This window comes from Anguilla rostrata, chromosome 5 (genome assembly GCF_018555375.3).
Source record: "Anguilla rostrata isolate EN2019 chromosome 5, ASM1855537v3, whole genome shotgun sequence".
NCBI classification, from domain to species: Eukaryota; Metazoa; Chordata; class Actinopteri; order Anguilliformes; family Anguillidae; genus Anguilla; species Anguilla rostrata.
The window spans coordinates 56748844-56771343 of record NC_057937.1 but is presented as its reverse complement, the minus strand read 5'-3'; the positions used below and the strand labels follow the sequence as shown (position 1 = coordinate 56771343).

The window sequence follows — 22500 nt, the reverse complement described above, 5'->3', positions numbered from 1 at the left end:
CTGATTCAGGCTGGCCTTCAAATCGTCAAAAATCACTCAGAAGCAATAACTAACACCCCCCCCCTCCCCTCCCCTCCCCTCCCCCCACCTTAAACACTGTAGATTAGGAAACAGGCCGGAGCAATCTGGAGCCGGAGTCAGCCGGCAAAACCCACCGCTGGTCGCTGACCCGTTCCGAAAAAATGACAAACTAGACCACTTATTACTCCTATCCATCTGGAGAGGTCTGCTGTGATCAGCGATGGTGGCATTTAGATTGAACCCCCACCCCCCCTTCACACCCAATCCCACCAGTATGTGTTGGGGATATATGGGGGGCAAGGGGGGAGGGGGAGGGGGGCGTGAAATCCAGCACAGGATAGACCCCCAAAGGGGGCTAATGCACCTGAGGGATTTAGATATGGGCTTGGGGGGCTGCTGTGTGGCATTTCGGGAGGGGGCCCAGGTGCTGACTGAAGCAGTGACTCTAACCCCCCCCCCCACAATACTGCAGAGCTCAGTGCTTCAGTAAACATGGCTCAGGTTCTTGGGGGGGGTAGGATGGGGGGGCAGGGGGGGACACGGGGGGCAGGGCAGGATGGGGGGCGGGGGGTTACTCTGAGTGGGGGGTGCTGGGGGGGGCTGGAGGAGAGAAATGAGGCTGTTATATCTATCGCTGGCAATCGGGGGGGAGGATGGGGGTTGCTCTGAGGGAAGGGGGCTGGTAAAGGGGGGGTAGGAGGGGAGAAATGAGGCTGTTATATCTATCGCTGGCAATTCACATTCACGGCTGTTTCAATCCAGACCCCATCAGCCGCCTGATTGGAAGAGCGCACTGCAGAGACTTCATCAGGACCAAATTACTCTCTCTACCTCTCCATCACTCCCCCTTTCTCTCTCTCTCTCTCCACCTCTCTGTCTCTACCCCTTTCTTTCTCCCTCTCTCTCTCTACCTCCATCTCTCTGTCTCTCCCCCTTTCTCTCTCTCTCTCTCTCTCTCTCTACCTCTCCATCTCTGTACCTCTCTCTCAACCTCTCCATCTCTCTCACTCTCTCGCACGTACACACACAAGTACACAAATACACACACACACGCATGCATGTACATACACAGTCTCACTCTCACGTGGGGGCACAGAACACACACACATACACAAATGCACACACGCGCGTACACACATGCTCACTCTGTCCCACACACACTCGGTTCTACGGGCACTAAAACTGAAAGCAGGTCAGCTGGGGAGTTCTCACATATCAACTTCTGCAGGAGCATTTCCCATAAGGGTCTGGGCGCTCATGCACACACACACACACACACACACACACACACGAACACACACGCACATGCGCGCACACACAGCCAAAGCACGCACACACACACACACACACACACACACACGCACGCACACACACACACACACGCGCACACACACACTCACACACAATTATCCCACAACTGTTTGCTAAGTGTGGGATTGCTTTAATAATTTACACTGTTAATTTCCTGCCCGTGCTCCCAGGAGCACCGCGGCCCTGCTCAAACACACGCGTGTGTGCATATTATTCCAGCTCCAGGCTGCAGCAGGAGCAATATTTACAGAGGAGAGCACATGAGTGAGCGCATATGAGAATGTGTTAGTCTGTGTGTGTCTGTGTGTGTGTGTGTGTGTGTGTGTGTGTGTGCGTGTGAGTGTGCGCGTGTGTGAGTGTGTTTTAGTGTGTGTGTTAGTCTGTGTGTGTTTGAGTGTGAGTATGCGTGTAAGTGTGTGTGTGTATGTGTGTGTGTGCGTGTGAGTATGCGTGTAAGTGTATGTGTGTATGTGTGTGTGTGCGTGTGAGTATGCGTGTAAGTGTGTGTGTGTTTTAGTGTGCGTGTTTCTGCATGTATCTGTGTGTGTGTGTGTGTGCGTTTATGTGTGTGGGCATGTATGTGCGTGTGCGTGTGTGTGTGAGAGTGTGTTTTAGTGTGTGTGTTTAGTTAAGCCATGACAATTTCAGCCGCATTGACTATAACGACAGCCTGGTTTGAAGTCCCCGTCTTTCTGCAGTGAGAGGGAGGGGGAGGGGCTAGGGGAGGGGCCTGTTGGAGGGAGGGCCTGTGATTGACAGCAGGCTCCGCGGCGGACCGCAGGAGCAGAATGGCACGCGTCCGCGGAGACGGCGGCTCTGACTGCGGCTCCAGTTTCAGACATTTTCTGTATTCATGGCCAGAGCCGCCTCTCCAGCAGGGTATGAGGGTTATTACCATTCTCCCGCAGAGCCGTCGCCGCCACTGCCTCCCTCCCTCCCTCCTTCCCTCCCTCCATCCTTCTCTCCCTCTCTCCCTCCCCCCATCACTCCAAACCCGCCTCATCCAAAACACCTTAACTGGTGAAAGCGCTAAAGTTGCCCCTGCTCCCCCCTCCCCCCACCCAGCCGGACCACAACCCTCTGGTGTTGACTTGGCTGACTAACTCTCCCAGTCCTTCTCTCACACGCATACATCAAACACGCAAACATGAAACACTCTTTTGCTCATACATACACATGCACACGCACATACAGTGAGCACGCATGTGCAAGCACGACAAACTACAAACTGTGACGAGTCCATAAAAGCTGCAAACACAAGCAGGCTCACGTATGCACGCATACAATAAGACAACTAGCAAGGACACAAATTCACATTCACAATGCACACCACGTACAACACACTGTGCGTAAACACGCACATGAGGGGTACAGTATGTGAAAGACACACACGTCCGAGTGAGCGGGGTGGAGTCCGAGCGTGGGACGCGGGGGCTCGAAACAGTTCCGCTCAAGCGGGGCGGGGCTCGCTGTCACGCAGCGCGGCACCGCGAGCGCGTATCCCAGCGACGCCCGCGCGGCGAAGCAAAATGGCGGGATCAGCGCCGGTTCAGAAGAGCGACCGGAATGATCGTTAATAATAAAAATTTAACGGCGTGGCCTGCGGGTTAGGGGTTCGGGGGGGGTTAGGGGGGTGTGTGTGTATTGGGGGGTGGGTGTGTGTGGCGGGGGGGGGGGCGCAGCGTTTCCTCCGCAGTACCGCCGCGGTGCCGCGCTGTCACATGTCACAGGAGGCTGCAAATCAAAGGCAGCTCTTTTGATGAATATAAAACAGGGCCCCCGCCGCGGGACTGCCAGCCTGCCCCCCCGCCCTCTCCTCCCCGCCCCCGCTCTAATCACCCGCCACCACCGCCGCCGCTGCAAACGCCACAGCAGCAGCTCCCCGACTCGCACAGAACAGACGGAGGGAGGGAGGGAGGGAGGGAGAGGGGGAGAGCAGACAATCAGAGAACAAAAAAAAAGAGCCTGGTTCTGAATTGTAATAAAAAATTTTCTTCTCAAGGGGCCTGATTTCTTTTGGGTTGGGGGCGGGGGGAGGGGGGGGCAGTTTATTGCTAAAGGGGCTGGCTGAAGGGCGATGATGAACAGCATTTTACTCCCCAGAAATACCCACAACTGCATATTCTCTCTTTTTCATTGTTCTATCACCACGATAAATAAACAAAATATACAAATGTTATAACTCATTTGCCGAAAAATTTACAAATCGTCGGCCTCATAATGGCACGTGCCATAAGTCAAACCTCCATCACTCACGCACCAGCTGCAACGTCTGCGAACCTCCACAGCTCAGCATGCAGTAATAACTTGTTGGCAAGGCAACCGCATATCAAGCGATGCACACTTACATAAAGAACGCTCGCAATTCTTTCTTTCAGCCATTTTGTTTTTTAGCTTTTCCCTCCCCCGATAACTCTCGGTTTCACCCTCTGCCGCAACATTGTGTGTGTGTCCGTGACAACGCACACCAGCATGCGCTCCCTTCCACCAGCCTGCACCGCCAACCGCCAGTCGTCAGCACTGCAGGAGTAAGGTTCATGCAGGCGCAGGTAATCAGCAGGTAATGCACAGGTAATCAGACCCTTCTGACTGAAGCCCGTCCACGGAGTGAAGCAACGCCACGCCCTACCTCACAACATGGGGCCCACATCTACAGCAACATTAAAGAGCAGATGCTCTTATCCAGACGCATCTTATCCATAAAGCTCACAATCTTTACTGACAAGCCATTCCCACAGCTGGATATTTCCTGAAGAAATTTCGGTCGAACGGTACCAACCACATCTCCCCACCCCTCAGAATCGAAAACTACAGCTTCACAGTTCCAACCCCAGTTACAGAGTCGCTGAGGGTCAGGGTGAGCTTCTGCACCAAGAGCACCTGCTTCAGCTGAACGGGTGACCATAGAGGCCAATATTCTTTTGGTTTCTGTCCTCTACACTGTCTACCTCCTGGATTAATTGCCCAAATTACTCACCTGGGTTACTCACCTGGATTACTCACCTGGGTTACTCACTTGGATTACTAACCTGGGTTACTCACCTGGATTACTCACCTGGGTTACTCACCTGGTTTACTAACCTGGGTTACTCACCTGGTTTACTCACCTGGTTTACTAACCTGGGTTACTCAAGTGCCTTTGATTTAGCCTCACCTGTTCTCACAGCTCTGGCCACACACCCACACACACACACACACAGAGCTACACAGGTGTGGTGTGCGTGTGAGCTGAGAGGGAAAGGCTGTGGTGACCATTTCAATTCAGTCAATCCAAGAAAGAAAATTAAATGAATTTTTTTTTTAATGAATTGATGTTTTGACAACCTCTACGAACGTCTCCAAATCCACACTAAGGTCACCCCCACACAAATCCACGTTATACTTCGGTTATTTCCCATCAACCCCCTCTCCAGCCTGCACACAGGCCTGGCTGGTAGCTCGGTGGGCCTTCTGAGAAAGCAGCAATCATGAGAACGAGAAGGGGGGGGGGGAGTGGGGGGCGGGCTGGGGGAATGGAGGGTATTAGCTAACATTTAATATGACTTGAAGGTCAGGATCATACAGACAAACACAGGCCTCATTATGAAACATCAGCAGTCAGCAGAATCCCTTAAACCGAGCGCGAGCCACATAATACCGCCCAATTAACTGCGCCTGACCCCTGAAATTCAATAAGCAAAAAAAAAAAGACAGAAGTTGTCATTATTTTTGGACAATGTCCATATTGAGACGTAACAAAAGGAGGGCTGGTGCTGCACCTTTCGCTGAGCAGACCGGTAGACTTTTCCCTCTTGAACTCTTGTCTTTTTTTCTTTCCCCCCCCCCCCTTGCTCCAGCCCACAATTACAATCTGATCCTACCCAGAAATTATAAGGTCATTACGCCAGAATCACCCGCTGATTAAAATTGCACAATATTACAATTCATTACGGCAAATTGACTCCCACAGTCATCTGGGCCGGGGGCCAGATTACTGGTGGATGTCAGGAGACAGTTGGCTCATCTCTTCCAGAGGTTACGCAAGCCCGGCCGGCTTCCCACAATGCAGCGGTGGGCCCCTCTGCCCACACGTGCGGGCAGTCACGACAGGGCCACGGAAAGCTTACCACAGTTTCAGGTGACGGCGTTGTGTGTGAGCGTGTCTAGGCATGCGTCTACGTGTTTCAGCTCCGAAAAGAGCCGAGTCTTGAATGGAACGTGGGGGTTAATGCATTGTGATGTCATAATGCCAAGGTCTGCACTGCCCCAGCCCTGACACCCTCTCTCAGATCAATAACAACACCACACACACAGCAGCAAACACCAAGCAACACACACATGCCCGCACACCAAAAATCTCCACGTCTCAGCAGTATCGACAATTGATGACACGACTAGCTGTATGATGACACTAAAAACAAGAACGGCAGCGAGCCTATGCTAGTAAAATGGTTTAAGATCAGGGTGATTAACAGCGTTCAATCGTGATCAAAGACGACCGTGATAAAAGCCACTGACGGGAGTGGGCGAGGTGGAAGTCCAGGGGTCAGAAATTCAAAGCCCTGCGACGTGTTCCATCCACCTGTGAACTCATCCAGCTGATTTCACCAATTATTTCTACCTCCTGGCTGAAGAATTATGATAATTACCAAATCCAGGTGATTGGAACGAAACACAGGGGAGGACTTTTACTTTCTGAACCTGGATCTGGATGCTCAGGACCATATTTGGGAAACAGCACTGTAACTGACCCATGGGATGAAGGCGCAGTACCGCCGCCTACCTGCAGGGTGAGCTCTTTGACCCGGCTCTCCAGGAGATGCAGCTCCTGCAGCTGGCTCAGCTTGTCCTGGTCCTTCAGGGACATCTCCTGGTGCAGCTCCGTGATGGTGTCCTGCAGCTCCTGGATCTGAGCCTCGCGCTCCTCCACCTGGGACGGGGACAGCCCGCACCCCCCCCCCATGAGGGACAGCACCGGTCAAACACGAAAAAAAAAACATCTGGGAACAGAACACAGCTTCAGCCCCACAACCCCAGCAGGTGCATGTGATAGGCCGAAACAGAAGATGATGTCATCCACCCGGAAGCTGAATCACTACCACTATTTCCTGCAGGAAATAGTGTCCTTGGTCTTCAACTTCTAAAATATGAGAATGGACAGTCCACACTCCTTTCATGTGTGTATATATATATATATATATATATCAGATCTGGGTCAAATACATATTTGTTTTGGATCATACTTTTCTGTGCTCCATTGATCTAGCCTGGTGAAATTGAGCCTGCCAATTCGACCAGCTATGCGGACTGCGCTGTGGATTAATGTGGGGGCGGCAGTGTAGTATAATGGGCAAGGAATTGGCCTTGAGAACTGAAGATCACTGGTGAAATTCCCAGGTAGGACAGTGCCACTGCACCCTTGAGCAAAGCACTTACCTAGCTTCCTTAGATATCCCACTGTACAAATGGATGCCATGCAAATGCTATGCAAAAACGTATGTGCAAGTGGCTCAGGACAAGAGCGTCTGCTAAATGCCTGCAATGTAATGTAGCGTAAAATGCAGAAACGTCCCCCGTGTTTCAGCACCAGATATGTCCGTACGAAGCAAGTTCCCCCTCTTTGCAAGACCGGTGTTATTTCTGACGAGTCTCGACTGACTGGCATCAGTGCCCCTGTAGAGCCAGTCTGTTAAAATTAAACTTTACAATATTATACATGATATGCAACCCATCTCTGAATCGGAAGCGTTCAGATACAATATAAGACAGTATTGTTCAGTAATGACAGGAATGTATAGAATGTCTCATCTATATATATAACGTTTGTAATATCAACCTGTTATCTGACCTTACCCTGGGTGAAATTACGGATTATATGAATAGAAGAGCTTTGTTAGCTTTCTGCATATGTCACACAACTATACATTTGAAGAATATATATATATATATATATATATATACACTGTATATATGTCATTTTTTAAATTACTTTTTAAGTTGCTTTCTAACATAAACAAAAACAAGCGGGGTAATTTAAGGCCAACTCCCAGGACTCCTGAGTCGCAGGCAGGGGCCTCGCCCGGAGCAGAAGGCCCGGATTACAGCCTCAGATTTGGGGGAATTGCTAATCGATGGGCGGCTGTCAGAGGTCTCGGCGGAAAGACGGGATAAGGCTGGCGCATCGATCCCCGATCACCTCGCCCGGCTGATTACCGTCCGTCCGGCCGGCGACACTGATCCTCAAACAAACTGCGTGAGCTAATAACAGTGTGACGCCTCTCTCTCTCTCTCTCTCTCTCTCCCTCTCTCTCTCCCTCTCTCTCTCCCTCTCTCCCCCTCTCTCTCTCTCTTTCTCTCTCTCTGTCTCTCTCTCTCCCTCTCTCTCTCTCTCTCTCTCTCCCCCTCTCTCCCTCTCTCTCTCTCTCTCTCTCTCTCTGTCTCTCTCTCTCTCTCTCTGTTCAGTGCTTTCTCAGTCTGTCGTTCTCTCTCTCTCTCGCAAACTGTTTAGTGCTTTCTCACTCAGTCGTGCTCTCTCGCCCTCTCTTACTCTGTTTAGTGCTTTCTCACTCTCTTGTTCTCTCTCCCTCTCTTACTCTGTTTAGTGCTTTCTCAGTCTCTTGTTCTCTCTCTTACTCTGTTTAGTGCTTTCTCACTCTGTCGTTCTCTCTTACTCTGTTTAGTGCTTTCTCACTCTCTTGTTCTCTCTCTCTCACTCTGTTTAGTGCTTTCTCACTCTCGTGCTCTCTCTCACTCTCTCTCTCTTTCTATCTCTCACTCTGTTTAGTGCTTTCTCACTCTGTCGTTCTCTCTTACTCTGTTTAGTGCTTTCTCACTCTCTTGTTCTCTCTCTCTCACTCTGTTTAGTGCTTTCTCACTCTCGTGCTCTCTCTCACTCTCTCTCTCTTTCTATCTCTCACTCAGTTTAGTGCTTAACCACTCTCTCGTGCTCTCTCCCTCTCTTTCTCTCTCTCACTCTGTTTAGTGCTTTCTCACTCCCCTTCTCCCTCTCTCTTGTCTCTCTCTCTCTCTCACACCCAGATTTCCGGCCCTTCTCCATCAGTCCGTTTGCTCTGTCCGTGAAGAGCACTTTCTTTTTACTGTTGTCTCATTCTGGCAGATTAAATAGAGCCCCGGGCTCTACCGGACTGGGAAACTTTATTGTTTTTTCACAGAGATTAATGAAATGTAATGTTGATAAAAAAATGTGGAGTAGAATTATTATAAGATATATTATCACAATGTATTATCAAGTCGGTGAGCCAAAGGGTAAATTTTACACGTCGGCCCCCCCCAGATGAATATAAGTCAGCAACCGTTGAGAATTTATTTCGTTTATCACTAAGCATGTAGTTATATGTAGTTTATCACTAAGCAGTGAAGGGGGCAGTTACGCGAAACCTGAAAAGCACTGTAATATTTCCTGGGAAAGAATAACAGGCTTTTTTTTAACAGGATGCTCTAACATGCGCATAAGACATCACTGGACCTTACTGGGCTGATTTCTCAATGTTTCATGTTTCCAATTGAACATTTTCCCCGGGATTTATTTTGTCATATGGCCCCGCCACCCTACATAAACAGACTATTAAACACCCTGATGCACATTATGCACCACACTCGCATGCACACCTGAAAATACGCAGACATTGGGATGTTGGACTGAAACAGTACGGCCACAAATGCACAGAAGACAGAGTGCACATCCTAACTCAAAAATCAACTATTCTGAAAAAAAAAAAAGAAAAAAGTTTGATGTCCAATGGTGAATGATAGCTAATTATTACCATGTGTGCCGAGACAGGAACTGGCAACCCCAGAGACAAAGCTGAATCCACCTGTGATGTTGTGAGAGGGATCAGTCTGATTGGTGCTTGTGACAAACCGGCCAGTACTGTACCGAACAATTATCTCCAGCTTAACTAGCCTTAACTAGCTTAACTGGGTCACTATTGGAAGAGAGGTGGGGAGGTCAATAAACCACATATTCCCGTGTCCCCAAACGGCAGGGTTTTAGGGGGGTGCTCTGCCAAAGACATTGCACTCAGTCCACAAAAGAAATGAAGAAGCCCGTCGCGCAAACAAATTTGTCACAGGCAAGACGTTACATTTACGTTAAAACACGCTGCAGCTCACAAAAAAGAGGAACAGTTCCAGGAACATCTTCCATTACAAAAAAACAAGAGCAGCATGTGCCAGAGTGGATGTGTGGTTCAATTAAGTCCAGGAACCATACAGTAATAAAGAGGACATAAAATAAGCTTTGAATGTGTATCCTCGGTTGTTTTGGGTTCAGTTATTTTTTAAAAGCCTTGCTGAACAAGTACTGTGTTCCCTTTCACCTAATGACAAACAATGCCAACAAGAGCCATGATCTAAAATCAGCTCAAGCCATTATACGCAGCATTTCACTTTGCACGACTGAATTTCCGCATCCTTGAATGCAAAATTACCGTTATTCCAGTAACATTTCCCTGAATTCTACTCCTCAGTCAAACCTTGATGTTTCTAAAGAATCGTCACGGCCGATGGATATATGTGTAAATGAGTACAACCGCAAACGAGCAACTGCTTGCGCACTGCACTGAATTGCTTCCCGGGCTGTCTCCCATCTCCTCAAGTTCAATGCATAGCGCGCCGCCGACCGCAGTGCACTGCGACACCGCGGCAGCAACGGTGAGGGCGCTCGCGCACCACTTCACGTAGTCAAGGCCAGGACCAATGCCTTTTCTCCGTTTTTTTTTTCATGGTTACGCTGCGTGGACATCCCCAATGCCCCAAAACTTCGCGCGCTGTATTCCCAAGGTACAGCATATGAAATCTCTCTTGTTGGCGAGATTTTTTTCTCTTTCCTCATTTTAAAGTGTCTCAACCTGCAACCCTCGGCCACGGAAGTGAGATGTCACAACAGAACACACTCCTCGCGGATATACACTTTACTTACAGTCACCTCCCAGTGCATTTATCTTTCGCCTCTGCCCTCGCCACCGTTTAACTCCACCATTCTTTCACACAACCGAGGAGGCATGCCCGCATTACCGGGGAGGTTCCGGGGAAGCACTATCACACGGGTCACCGCGTCTGCGCGAGTGACAAAGCACGCGGCAGTTATACTGAGTGCGCGTCGGGAAATGAAAAGCGACCGTTAGCTATACCGGCGACCGTCCTGCACGTAAACTGCATTCAAGCTTAGTGAAAGGATGCCCAAGGAGAAGAAGAAGAAGAAAAAAAACAGAATACTCCCTTTCGCTCTGCCATTTTTTATCTTGGGAATGGAATGCAGAATGTCGTGACTCGTTCTACTCCGGTACGGGGTAGCCGCGGGCTCGTTTCATTTCTCTAGATAAAACATAATGCAAGCTTAAGAATGTAATCATTACTGAAACTGGCACAATAAACGCGAGAAGACGAGAGCTTTTACTGCGGAAAAATAAATGGCCCGTCCAAGTCCTCAAATCGACACACAGTCGTTTCAAAAGAAAAGGATGAAAGCTAGCTGAAGGCGATTTTAGCTATATGCTGATTGAACATAATGTCATTTCCTTATTCCGATAGACTAAAATAATTATATTAAGCCACAAGGCCATTGTGATAACTAGTTTCCAATTTACTGCAGCCAAGCAATTTTCTTGCCAACAGACGGAGGAATATAGGCTAATTAAAAGAAGGTAGTTGCCGAAACACATTTACAGCCAGTTGTTTGATCATCTTTATTGTCACCTCTTCGCAGTATAAAGTGTTTCAACGCTGTCGCAATTTGAATTCGAAATACCGAACGACGTTGAAAACCCTGCCAGTGGCAATCCAGGTGTTTTAATGCACATCATTGCTTTTGTCGGCTATTTAATGACGTAGCCAAGGCGAATTCAACTGCGTTCGTTCACAGATGATCCGAATCCCATCTCCCTCGGTTCCTGGAGGCAGTCTCCAGGATTCACGAGGCACCCTACTTCATCTTCAACGGTGCTGTCACGCGCTGTCTGCTGCGCGCGAGCGGTTGCTAGGATTTCTATTTTTTAATGACCTGGATTCCAATTACGTCGTAAATATAAAATACTCCACACGCTTCTAGTGCCGAGGCACTTGGATATTAACCCATCTTATGCCCATGCGAATTCTGTAGCCACACAGAAATATACGCAAGCCTTCCTTCTGCCTGATGCTAAAATTGTATCGTTCTTCACGTAGCCCAGGAAAACGTGCAATCTTTATGTTTTGTGGGCTATGTCGCTACCAGAATAATCTTTTTTTTTTTTTTTGCAAAGAAATCAACGGAAGAAAATGTGATTCTCTGAAATTGCCTTGTGGGAGCCGACATGGACAACTCACTAACTGATAATAGGTGATAATTGCGCACGTGTACACTCACGCACACACTTCAGAGCTTGGGTAGATGCACGCCTGCTTGCTGTGTTTGTTGTGGCACATGCTCTCATGTAGGCCTACAGGCAGGTAGTGAACACGAACACATCGAAAGGCGCAGAACGAAAAGGAAGGAATTAAGAGGCACGGAGAGAAAGCGATAGAAACTTCTGCACAGGGGACACGTCCTCCGGTGCGTTTCCACGAGCCCTCCCGCTGAGTGCCGGTCTTCGTGGGCACCGCCCCCCGCTGGTGTCCAGGGCGCTTTTAAGCCCACCACTTCCTTTGACGCGCCCTTGCGCGTACGCTCGGCCATAACCTCTCGGAGCCAGTTCCTTTGCTCACATTTTACAGCCTGCTTGTTAATTTTATATTCCTGCAAATTACCACCCTCTCTCTCATGACCTCTGCGATTCTCCCTTACAGCGTTTGGTCGCTGCATACTCCACATGTGCGCACGCAGATGTGTTTGAACAGTTACCGAGCATAGCTATGACCAAATATGAATTGCAAGTCTCTTAAGACTGTCATCCATAAATCGCGATATCTGGCAAATGTATTTTTAACGTTTGATCTCCATCTCGTGACAAAATAATGTAACGTTTCTTAACCGATACAACGTAAAAACCCATTTCAGCATGTTTTCAAGACAAATATAAGTTTTTATGAAAAAAGAATTAAAGTAATAAAAGCAAAAAAAGTGTCACCAGCAGGAATTTAGACGATGAACGCGTTTTTTCATCAGATAATTTCTCTTAAAGGTTCTCCGTTATCTACACAGCACCAGCGGTCTCGCGCTGCTCTGATCTTCAGAAGCTCAAATCACTTTATTAGCATGCTAATTACGATTTCATTCAGTGGAAATGAAAGCATACTGCGGAGAGATGCTTTGTTCTGTCCGGCCAGAAATGTAAAAAAAAAGGGGAGGGGGAGTTTGTTTGGAAGAGGGGCGCTTTTTTGTAGGGAATTATATTACATCCACGCGCTCACGCCTTCAACAAGGTAACAGTCCATAGGAAACCTTGGCAGATCAAAGAGCTCCGTGCGCGAGAGTGCAGCTGCCGCTCAGCCATGAACAATCAAGGCCAGTTATCCCGCCCGCTCAATTATGGCATTATTCATCGGAGGGACACTTCAAAGTTGGCTTTCTCATACCGCTTCACCCCTCATGAACAGCCCGTGCACGATTTAAAATTGCGTCGAATGCAAATAAATAAATAAATAAATAAACGAATTAAAAAAACAAACAAGAAAACATCTGGCCTTTCAAGGAAAAACTACGGTCCTTTAAAAGAGGTAGAGGCACGCGTCGGCGAGGTTTCATATACATAGTCATTTTAAAACGTTATATTGTGCATCATATCTTGGTCAAATAAAAAGTAATCCGGTTACTTATCACATCTAATATAGGTATTGTATAAACCAGAGAAAAGTACCAGCACGCTGACGATAAAGCAATAATAGGCTTCGAAGGTAATGATAAAAAGGGGAATTCCAAGATGGGTGTAGAATATGCCACATAGTTCCGTGGTGAACTCAGGCACGGAACAGCCTGTACACATTACAGTAGCACCAAACAAATGACGCCCATGCCGCTCGCAAGCCGCAAAGGAGGCGAACGGCGAACAGCGAACGCGTAAGTTTCCAGCTCAACACTGCTACGAACCAGGCAGGGACATAGCCGGAATCTCGTCTCTACCACAAAACAAGGCAGGGACATAGCCGGAATCTCGTATCTACCACAAAACATATAAATAAATAAATAAATACGTTCACCCTTAAGTGGTATCTGAGCAATTTTCATCAGTGAGCCATTCTCCATGTAACATTTTTTCCAAGCCTGAACGCCCTCCGCTCCCCAACCCAACCCACACCAACCTACTTTTAGTTAACGGCTCACACGTTAATGTCACTGAACCGTGTCTGGCTGCGGTCTCTTCTTAATAAAATGCCAGAGGTCACTCTTTTCATTCAGGGCGAAATCAAAATGATAATGACTCCTTATTAAAAATTCTATTTGGAGGCGACATCAAAAGCCGCTGACGCTAAGGCGGATTTTAGAAGGGGGACAGGGTTTGGGGGGGGGGGGGGGGTTTGATGGGGAGCGCTGATAGCTCGAATCAAGGCTAACTCCGTGTGTGTGCGTGTGCCCGCATGTGTGTGCGTGTCTGCTTGTGCGTGTGTGTGGGTGTGCGCGCGTGCGAGAGAGAGAGAGAGAGAGAGAGAAGGGAATTGGGGTCTTGGTGGCAGAGAATAAAAATACATTTGTACAAATTTCCAAAGCTGATAATGTAGTGAGGTTTCAGCAGGAGTTATTCGTCACCCCCACGACCCCACCTCCCTCCCCCCCAAAAAATAAACAAGCAAATAAAACTGCACAGCTTGCTGTTAGCTTACTGCTAGTCTAAATTTAACCAGGAAGGTCATTTAGAATATTACAAATGATAGCCCCAGCTGAAAAGCACCCGGAGAGGAAATGCATATATATATATATATATATATACATATATATATATATATATATATATATATAATAATAAAATAAAATCTCCTCTAGCGGGCTTGTTATTAACGAGCATGCGCTGGCTTGCGCGCACTTCACAAAGCAATCAGCCGGGGAGGACCGGCTGAAAATTGGGGGGGGGGGGGGGGGCATCGTTCGGCACCGCCCCGTCCCCGACGGTTCCCCGCGTGCGGTTTCAATGCCCCCCTCGTTATCCGGTTAATGCCCCCGGTCCCGGTAGCCACTCCAGAGCTTTTCCGCGTTTGAAGCCATTTTTCCGGCCCAAAAATCCTTTCACGCGGATCCATTACAGCGCTCACCAGCTCGTTTTCGGGCCGTCATTAATCTGGGTGAGGATGGGGGGGTGGTGGGGGGGGGGGGGGGGTCGTATTCAGGGGGGAACGCAGACGTTACATTCGGGAGGTAAAAGAGGATCCTCCAGCGCGGCAGGCGTGCTAGCGCAGGTTTAGCAGCGCCAGCTGCCGCCGGGCCTCACAGCCGCCGCAGTCGCTGGGCACCAGGGCCTCTAACGCACGGGACACCCTGCGACAGATCTGAGGGTTTACCCACCGGAGCCCGCGCCGGTGCGACACAGATCACAAATGAGCGCTGATCTGGGACCGGCTCTTACGCTGGGACATTACCAGCGCTTTTTCACCCACACGTGGGGCCGGACGGGAGCCGATTTTGAGTACCCAGAACGAGGTGTTTTTTGCGGTGGAAACGCTCGGAACGGGTTGGAGATTTTGGTGAGGGAAAGGTAAATGGTAAATGGACTGCATTTATATAGCGCTTTTATCCAAAGCGCTTTACAATTGATGCCTCTCATTCGCCAGAGCAGTTAGGGGTTAGGTGTCTTGCTCAAGGACACTTCGACACGCCCAGGGCGGGGTTTGAACCGGCAACCCTCCGACTGCCAGACAATCGCTCTTACCTCCTGAGCTATGTTGCCCCGGAATAACGGATCCACGCACCATGTCCGTAGAAAAAGCGCTATACGACTGGATAATTTTATATGCGGAACAGGGGAAATGTGATCCGGGCGCGGCGCTCCTGTTCGGACACGCTTCCGGAATCTTCATCTCGGAGGAGCCGAGGGGTGGCACGCTCGTAGGGGGTCACCCGTACAGCTGCGTTTGCCCTGTGCGGGCCCCACACAGGACTGGTTTCAGAGGGTGGGGGCTCAGCTACTGTACCTCCCCTTGTGTGCCCCCCCAACGCCCCCCCAACCCCACCCTACCCCACCATATCTGCTTCACAGAGCGGGTCAGTTTGAGAAACAGCCTTGAAGAGGCTCATGGACTGCCTCCACTGGCCCACTGCAGCCCAGCGATCCTGGAGCCGAAGCACAGCCAATCGCAGCTTCCTGCCCACGCTCTGTCTGGGTGCTCTTCCTCCCGCCAGCGATGAGGAAGATGAGCCAGCGTCTGGGTGCTCTTCCTCCCGCCAGCGATGAGGAAGATGAGCCAGCGTCTGGGTGCTCTTCCTCCCGCCAGCGATGAGGAAGACGAGCCAGTTGTATCAGTGCATTATATTAATTGCACTGCATCAGAGCTGTGTTTTCATAGGAGTGCACTGCAGGACTGCAACATGCATGCACTGTAACTTTTTTCAGCTGTTTTGCATCATAATAATCTAATTAAAATGGTCAGAGATTTGAACCATTTAACGATTCTTTGGAGTGCAACAAAGAATCTTCTCAGATCCAAAATAAGACATAAATAAAAGCAGATATTGGCAGTGTTTCACTATCTGGTCCGTGACCTTCCCGTCAGCATGGGGGGGAAGGGGGGTGGGGCGGTGGCCAAAGGCTCCTGCCGTCTCAACAAACTTTTAGGAACCTGCCAATTTAAGCCTGTGCCCAAATGATGCATAACTACAGAGAGGGAGATTCGATTGGCTCCCTTCGGTGAAGACAGACGGCTGTCAATCAGAGTCACATGGTCTGGGTCACTGTGCTGTTCAGTTAGCGCTGGTCTGGATTTAAACGTGGCCTCGTTTCATTTTAAAATGCAACTGAGCAACACAAACGGCCTTCCATGAACCTGCACAGAGGAGTGTGAGTCAGGCTCATTCACATCCTTCACTTACAAAAATAATAAATCCATTGTTCTCACACCCCCCCCCCCCCTTTCTCCCACTTATGAGTTTCGGCACTTTGAACGCCATTATTCCACTTCCTGAAACAAAAAAACCCCCTCGTCCGCTCCCAATTATCAACACCGTTTCAAAAACCGACATCGCTATTTCCCTGCTTCTTCTTCCTCTTCTTCCCCTCTTCTCCTTCTTTCCTTTCTTCTTCAGACGATTTCTTTAAGAGGAAAATGAAGTGAAATAATAAAAAAAAGGCCTTTATGCCGGTCCCCCCGGGGGCCCTGGTCCGGCGCTCCCTTCTTACGATCTCATTAGAATCTTATCTCCCGTCGCCTGCTGAGGGAAGCACATCGCCAGGCCCCCCCCCCCACACCCCCGCCCCGTCATCTCCCTGACCGCTCAAATTCATTTATTCAGCCGCGGTCCCTCCTCCCTCTCCCCCGCCCCCCCCCCTCCCTCTCACCCGCACCTCTCCCCGTCTCCCCCACCCCCCTCCCTCCCTCCATCCCTCCGTCCCTCCTTACCCTTTAGAAACGGTGCGGTGCGGCGCAGCCACTTATTAAAGATAAACAAATATTTAATAAAAATGCTAAGAGAGAAAGGGAACAGGGGGGAAATGATAAAAAAGGGAGCAGGAGGGAGAGAGGCTTCGAGGGGAGAGGGAGGCTTCCTGTTCGGGGCGGGCGGCCCTCGTACCCGTACACTCAAACCGCCATTACTCCCCCGGGCTCGCTTGAGTCTCTAATATTCACCGTCCCGCAGAAACGGTCATTTTTACATACCGTCAATCCCGTCCCCCCTTTGAGAAAGGAGCATTGATCTGTAGGTCATTAATTAGGGGTGTTGGGGAAGAGGGGGGGTGGGGGGGGGGGGGTGGGAAGGGGGGTATGGAACTACTGTGGAATCAAGATGAATAAGCTGACCTGGGGGTCAACTTATGGAGGTTGGCGTACGCAACGGAAAAGGTCAATTATGTGAGCCCGTGTGGAGGTAGCCAGAACCCCCCCCCCCATACTCCGGCTAGGCCTTCATTATTCTCCCGAAATTCCAACCCGCTGTTCGACCTTGACCCTTTAAATTGGCAGGAGGGTGTGGTGTGAGCGTGTGCAGTAGGAACGTCCCATCGGACAGACGCCCCTGGGCCTGGACGGCACGCTCCAAAGCGGCCTGTGGAACACAGCTACGCCCCCCCCGCCCCCAGGGCCTCGACACCAGCGCACCAGCAACAGAAACGACCTCCTCAAGGTCAAGGCTAACAGCACACTGGGGCATACACTAAGCGCACACACACACGCCCAGAGAGGGTCTCACAGAACATCCATCCCAGGGAGGGGTCGTTAGGGTGAACTGCACCGAGCCGTAAGGTTATGGGGGTACGCTGGGGTGCGCTGGGGGTTTGGGGGAGACGAGGGGGGGGTACTCACTAGGGTGTGCCGAGCAAGCCAGGTAGAATCCCGAAACGGTGGTTACAAAACCTGTTGGGTCTGCAGGCTTGAGTCCCAATAGGGGACTCAGATGTTGGGGACACCTCAAGACTATGTGAGTCTTGGCGAAAAGGGGGGGAGGGGGGATTTGGGGACTATGCGGGTCTTGAGGAAATGGGGGGGGATTTGGGGACTGTGCGGGTCTTGGGGAAGGGGGGGGGGATTTAGGGACTCTGCGGATCTTGGCCAGTCTGGCAGTCTGGCTTGTGGGGAAGGTGCGCTCCCTGAGGAGATCCCTGCCGGAACCTTCCGCGGTTTTTCGATGAGGCAGGCTGGCCGGCCGGCTGAGTGATATAGAGCCGCGTCCGAGCGCAGGAGCTGTCCATTAACGGCGGAGAGCGCTCCGAAACGCTCCGAAACGCTCCGGCTGAAGTGCATCATTCTCCCCTGCGTGCGTCGGCGACGCACGGTCACAGATAAATCCTAACGCCCGGGATGCGTACGGCACGCTCGCTCGCCCGACCCCCCCCCCCACCGCCGATAACGCACCGCGGGGTCAGAGGGCAGCGAGAGAGAGCTGGGCCGGGAGGGGGGGCGGCAGGGAGTGGAAAAATGTAATTTCTTTTTCAATGCGGGGGCCGCAGTATTCCTCCCATTAGCTTCAAACGTGAGGTGAGTTATTGCCTTTAACGAGCGCTTTTAACCGGCAGAGTACGCTGGACGCTGTACGGCACGGGGGGGCTAAAGGGAGGGGTGTTTGGGGGTGGGGGGGGTATAGGACAGCTCACCGTACTGGCTAGCATCCCTTCTGAACCATAATGGATCAGCGTAATGCTGTTCACACATTTTCCTACGATAAAAACCACCGTGACCAGCAAGTACATCGACACTGAAACCAGAGGCTGTCAGAAACGCAGGGCGGGCTTTCCCCCATAAGGAAATGTCAGAAATAACCCAAACAGCTATATTCTTTTTTTTTTCTTCCTCTGCTAGTACAGGGTCCCACCCCCCCCCCTCCCGGTTCCAGCTCCAAACCAGGCCCAGCTCCAGAAAAGAAACCGCTACCCCACCCCACCCCACCAAAAAACCGCGGCCCCTCCAGCCCCCAATCCCCCAGCGATGACAATCACTTCCTGTGTCACAGGCGCGTGCGCGCACAACGAGGCAGGAAGTGCTCGGCGACACGCCGCCTGGTCTGACCCGCGCACGCACGAGCGGCCGGGGCGGGCCTTTAAATCACCGTGGCGACGGCCGCCGTACGGCGGAGGCTGGCGGTCACGGTAACCCAACACGCAGAGGCAGCTGTCCAATAAAAAACAGCCGTGACAGGCCTATCACTGGCACCCCCACCTCGGGCACTCGGGAGTCCCGACGGCGACAGACATGTGCCGTGAGTTTCTGGAGGAAGGCTGAAGAAACAGCTCCGTTCATCCTGCCAGGATCACAGCCTGTTTCCCGGAAACCCAAACCGTCCCCTGGTGATAGGGCCTTCATAAAAGGGATTTAGCAGGGGGGTGAATCTTCTGCTACCGCATGTCTCACTGTCCACTACTGACAAGTGGCCAGAGTATGGGTGGTGTCTTTAAACCTTTCTGTTAGGTTACAACATTTTTAAGTTCTCCATCGTTCATGTACACCTCATGCAGAACCCTACCTTTCACATCCATGATGAATCGTCAGGCTCAATGGTCAAACTGTCATAAAAAGTTTGTCAGTTATTTTTTCTCGAATACCTTCAAAACCATGGTAAACTTTTTCTCCCCATAGGAACTGAAAAGGTACAAGAAGACACCTGACCTTACACAACATAAAACACGGACACCCCATGCAGCTGGTCTGTGTGTACATACGTTTATCAGGTATTTATCTGAAAGGTGTCAGTAAAACAGAACTGGTCGCAGGACGACACAAGTCCTAACCAGGCCACTCAACCCTGCCGAATCTGCCGTCCCGCACCCCCCCATACTGTTTTTTGAGGTCCCAGTCAGCACACCTGAAACCGTGTGACAGCTCACACAGCCATGGCGAGCCATACAGGAAGTCTTCCCACAATGCCTCGTGAAAACGGGCAGCCTCTCCTGGAACGCCTGTACGGGCAGGCAGGGGGCAGGCACTCACCTGGGCCTGGGCCTCCTGCTGGCTCAGGGTCGCCTCTTTGAGCTGCTGGCGGAGGTGGTGCACAAGGGCATCATGGGAAGGCAGGTCCGGTCTCCATTCCCCATGGCTTCCGCTGCAGGACAGCGAGGATGAGACACATCAGCGGCAGTTACCCTCAGATTTACCCAAAACCGCCTCATCACCTTCAGCTACCTTCCCCGATCCACACCATAATATAACCACAATATTACAACCCACATATCCAGACTGTATTACAGAGAACAGACTTTTTTCCTGAAATGGCTGCAGTTTTTTTTTGTTTTTAAATATAGGAATCACTTTATTTCAGTATGATGAATCTGCATCAACATTCTTTCCCTTATTTGTTTTTCTGCATTTTTTCATACAAATGAAAAACAAACCCATTGTCGTATTCGAGTGTCCATGGAGCACCTCAGATTTACCCAAAACCACCTCATCACCTTCAGCACCCTTCCCTGATCCACACCATAATATAACCACAATATTACAACCCACATATCCAGACCGTATTATAACCCTAACCGTAACTTTTTTTTCCTGAAATGGCTACAGTTTTTTAAAACTGAATCTAGCGATCACTATTTCAGTACGATAAATCTGCTTCAATATTCTTTCCCTTTTTTGTTTTTGTGCTTTTTTTCATACGAGTGACAGAACAAACCCACTGTCGTAACTCAGTGTCCGCGGAGCACCTTTCAATGTTCACGCAAGTGCTATAGCAGATTTTATTTCCAACAGGCTCACATTTTTAGGGAAAAAAAAAAAACCTCTGAACATTTAATTTGTTTGCCAAGGCCTATGTTTGGGAGAACCAATAAAAGCGTTGTGTTCTGTTCCAAAGCCTGTGATGTCAGCGCTGCTTTTCCCACAGCGGCGGGCTGGGAGTGAGGTTCACGGGGTTCACTCAGAAATGAGTCAGAGGAGGACTCTTTGCGTGCGGCTCAGCGGCAGACTCAAGGTGGGGGGGGTGGGGGTGGGGGGGGGGGGGGGGGGGATGACACGTCCTCATGCCAGCTCAAACCTGCCAGCTACAGTAGGTACTGGCACAGACCGAATCGGATACCACAGCATAGGGCCCATCCATGCACTGGCACAGCTATAACTGTGTGGTGTGGGGATGGCTGGTTTAAGCAGCCACACCTGCCCTGGGTCAAGCTAATTAGACCTGGCCAATTGGATAATTGGTGAAGAATTAGATAATTGGCCAGGCTAATTGGACCCAGGAACAGGAGTGGCTGCACCTGTGCGTAGTGAGGTAATCACTGCGCACAGGTTAAATCTGCCATCCCCACCCACACCAGGCAGCTCTCTGTCATGACAGGGTTTAACATCTGCTCATTTGGTTATACCATCTTGCCAAACCCTCGTGGAATAAATGTGGACTGTTTTAACATCTTCTCCCTGTGTCTCTGTGCTGGAGGGCCCCAAAGAAAGCCACTTCGGTGGCCTGTGGCAGGCGTGTTTGCCACAGTGGCGCCCAACGTGGGGCTCCTCCGGCACAGCAAAGAGGCACAGGAGGGCCAGCCAGGAAGCACACTGGAGGAGGGGCGGCTGAGGTGTTCCCGACAGGGCTTCGGGCGGATCCTCCGGGCCAAAAATGGGGAGCTGAAGATGACCAGGGAGGGGAAGGAGGCAATCCTCAGCTGGGATGCTGAGCAGCTGCACCTGGCCGAGAAGGCAGGTCAGCGACGGGCGGTGCACGAGAGGTGGTCGCGCCGTGAGCTGGACTTGGCCGGGAAGGCGGGTCAGCCACGGGCGGCGCACGAGCGGTGGCCGCGCCGTTTTGCTTCCTTTCTCGTCCGTTTTGGTTGTTTTTAGTTCTTTGTTTTGGCCTGGTTGGTTTGCCCGGAGCCCATGAGGGGATAAGCCTGCAGCCGCCTGCCAGCAGAGCCGACTGGCGGCCACCACAGCCACGAGGGTTCCTGGTCCCCAGCGCCAAAAGAAGGCCAGCCCACCAGCCCACCAGCCCAGCCACCCCACCACAGCCCCTGGAACAGCCCAAGCCGGTGACGCCCCCACCAGCCAGCAGAGCAGCCCAGGACTTCCCGTGCTCCGGGAGGGAGGAGGAAGAAGGGCTGCCTTGTCGTCAGAAGGAGGGGCACAGCATGTACTGGACTGTTCCGGGGCCACCCACCCTGATTTTTTTTTTTTTTTGCGTGTTTAGAGTTTTTATTTTTATTTGTCTTTTGCTTTGTTGGGAGTGCAGGGGTGGGGGGAGGGGTGGGGGGAGGGGTAGGCTTCGGCCAGTGATTCTCCCTGGCCTCAGTTTGGCGTTGGGGGTATGTGGTGTGGGGATGGCTGGTTTAAGCAGCCACACCTGCCCTGGGTCAAGCTAATTAGACCTGGCCAATTGGATAATTGGTGAAGAATTAGATAATTGGCCAGGCTAATTGGACCCAGGAACAGGAGTGGCTGCACCTGTGCGTAGTGAGGTAATCACTGCGCACAGGTTAAATCTGCCATCCCCACCCACACCAGGCAGCTCTCTGTCATGACAGGGTTTAACATCTGCTCATTTGGTTATACCATCTTGCCAAACCCTCGTGGAATAAATGTGGACTGTTTTAACATCTTCTCCCTGTGTCTCTGTGCTGGAGGGCCCCAAAGAAAGCCACTTCGGTGGCCTGTGGCAGGCGTGTTTGCCACAAACTGATGCCCCAAGTGTGTGTG

The 22500-nt window shown here is 50.8% G+C and overlaps 1 protein-coding gene across 1 annotated transcript in view; it reads right to left on the bottom strand.

Annotated features, from left to right (window-relative positions):
- The window catches only part of LOC135256171 (trichohyalin), a 146389-nt gene that overhangs the window by 83021 nt on the left and 40868 nt on the right, over positions 1–22500 (bottom strand). The window contains exons 6-7 of the mRNA XM_064338016.1: positions 19810–19921; positions 6095–6241 (exon numbers count right to left, since the gene is read on the bottom strand). Of these exons, the coding sequence (XP_064194086.1) occupies positions 6095–6241; positions 19810–19921 (259 nt within the window). The remainder of the gene's footprint in view (positions 1–6094; positions 6242–19809; positions 19922–22500) is intronic.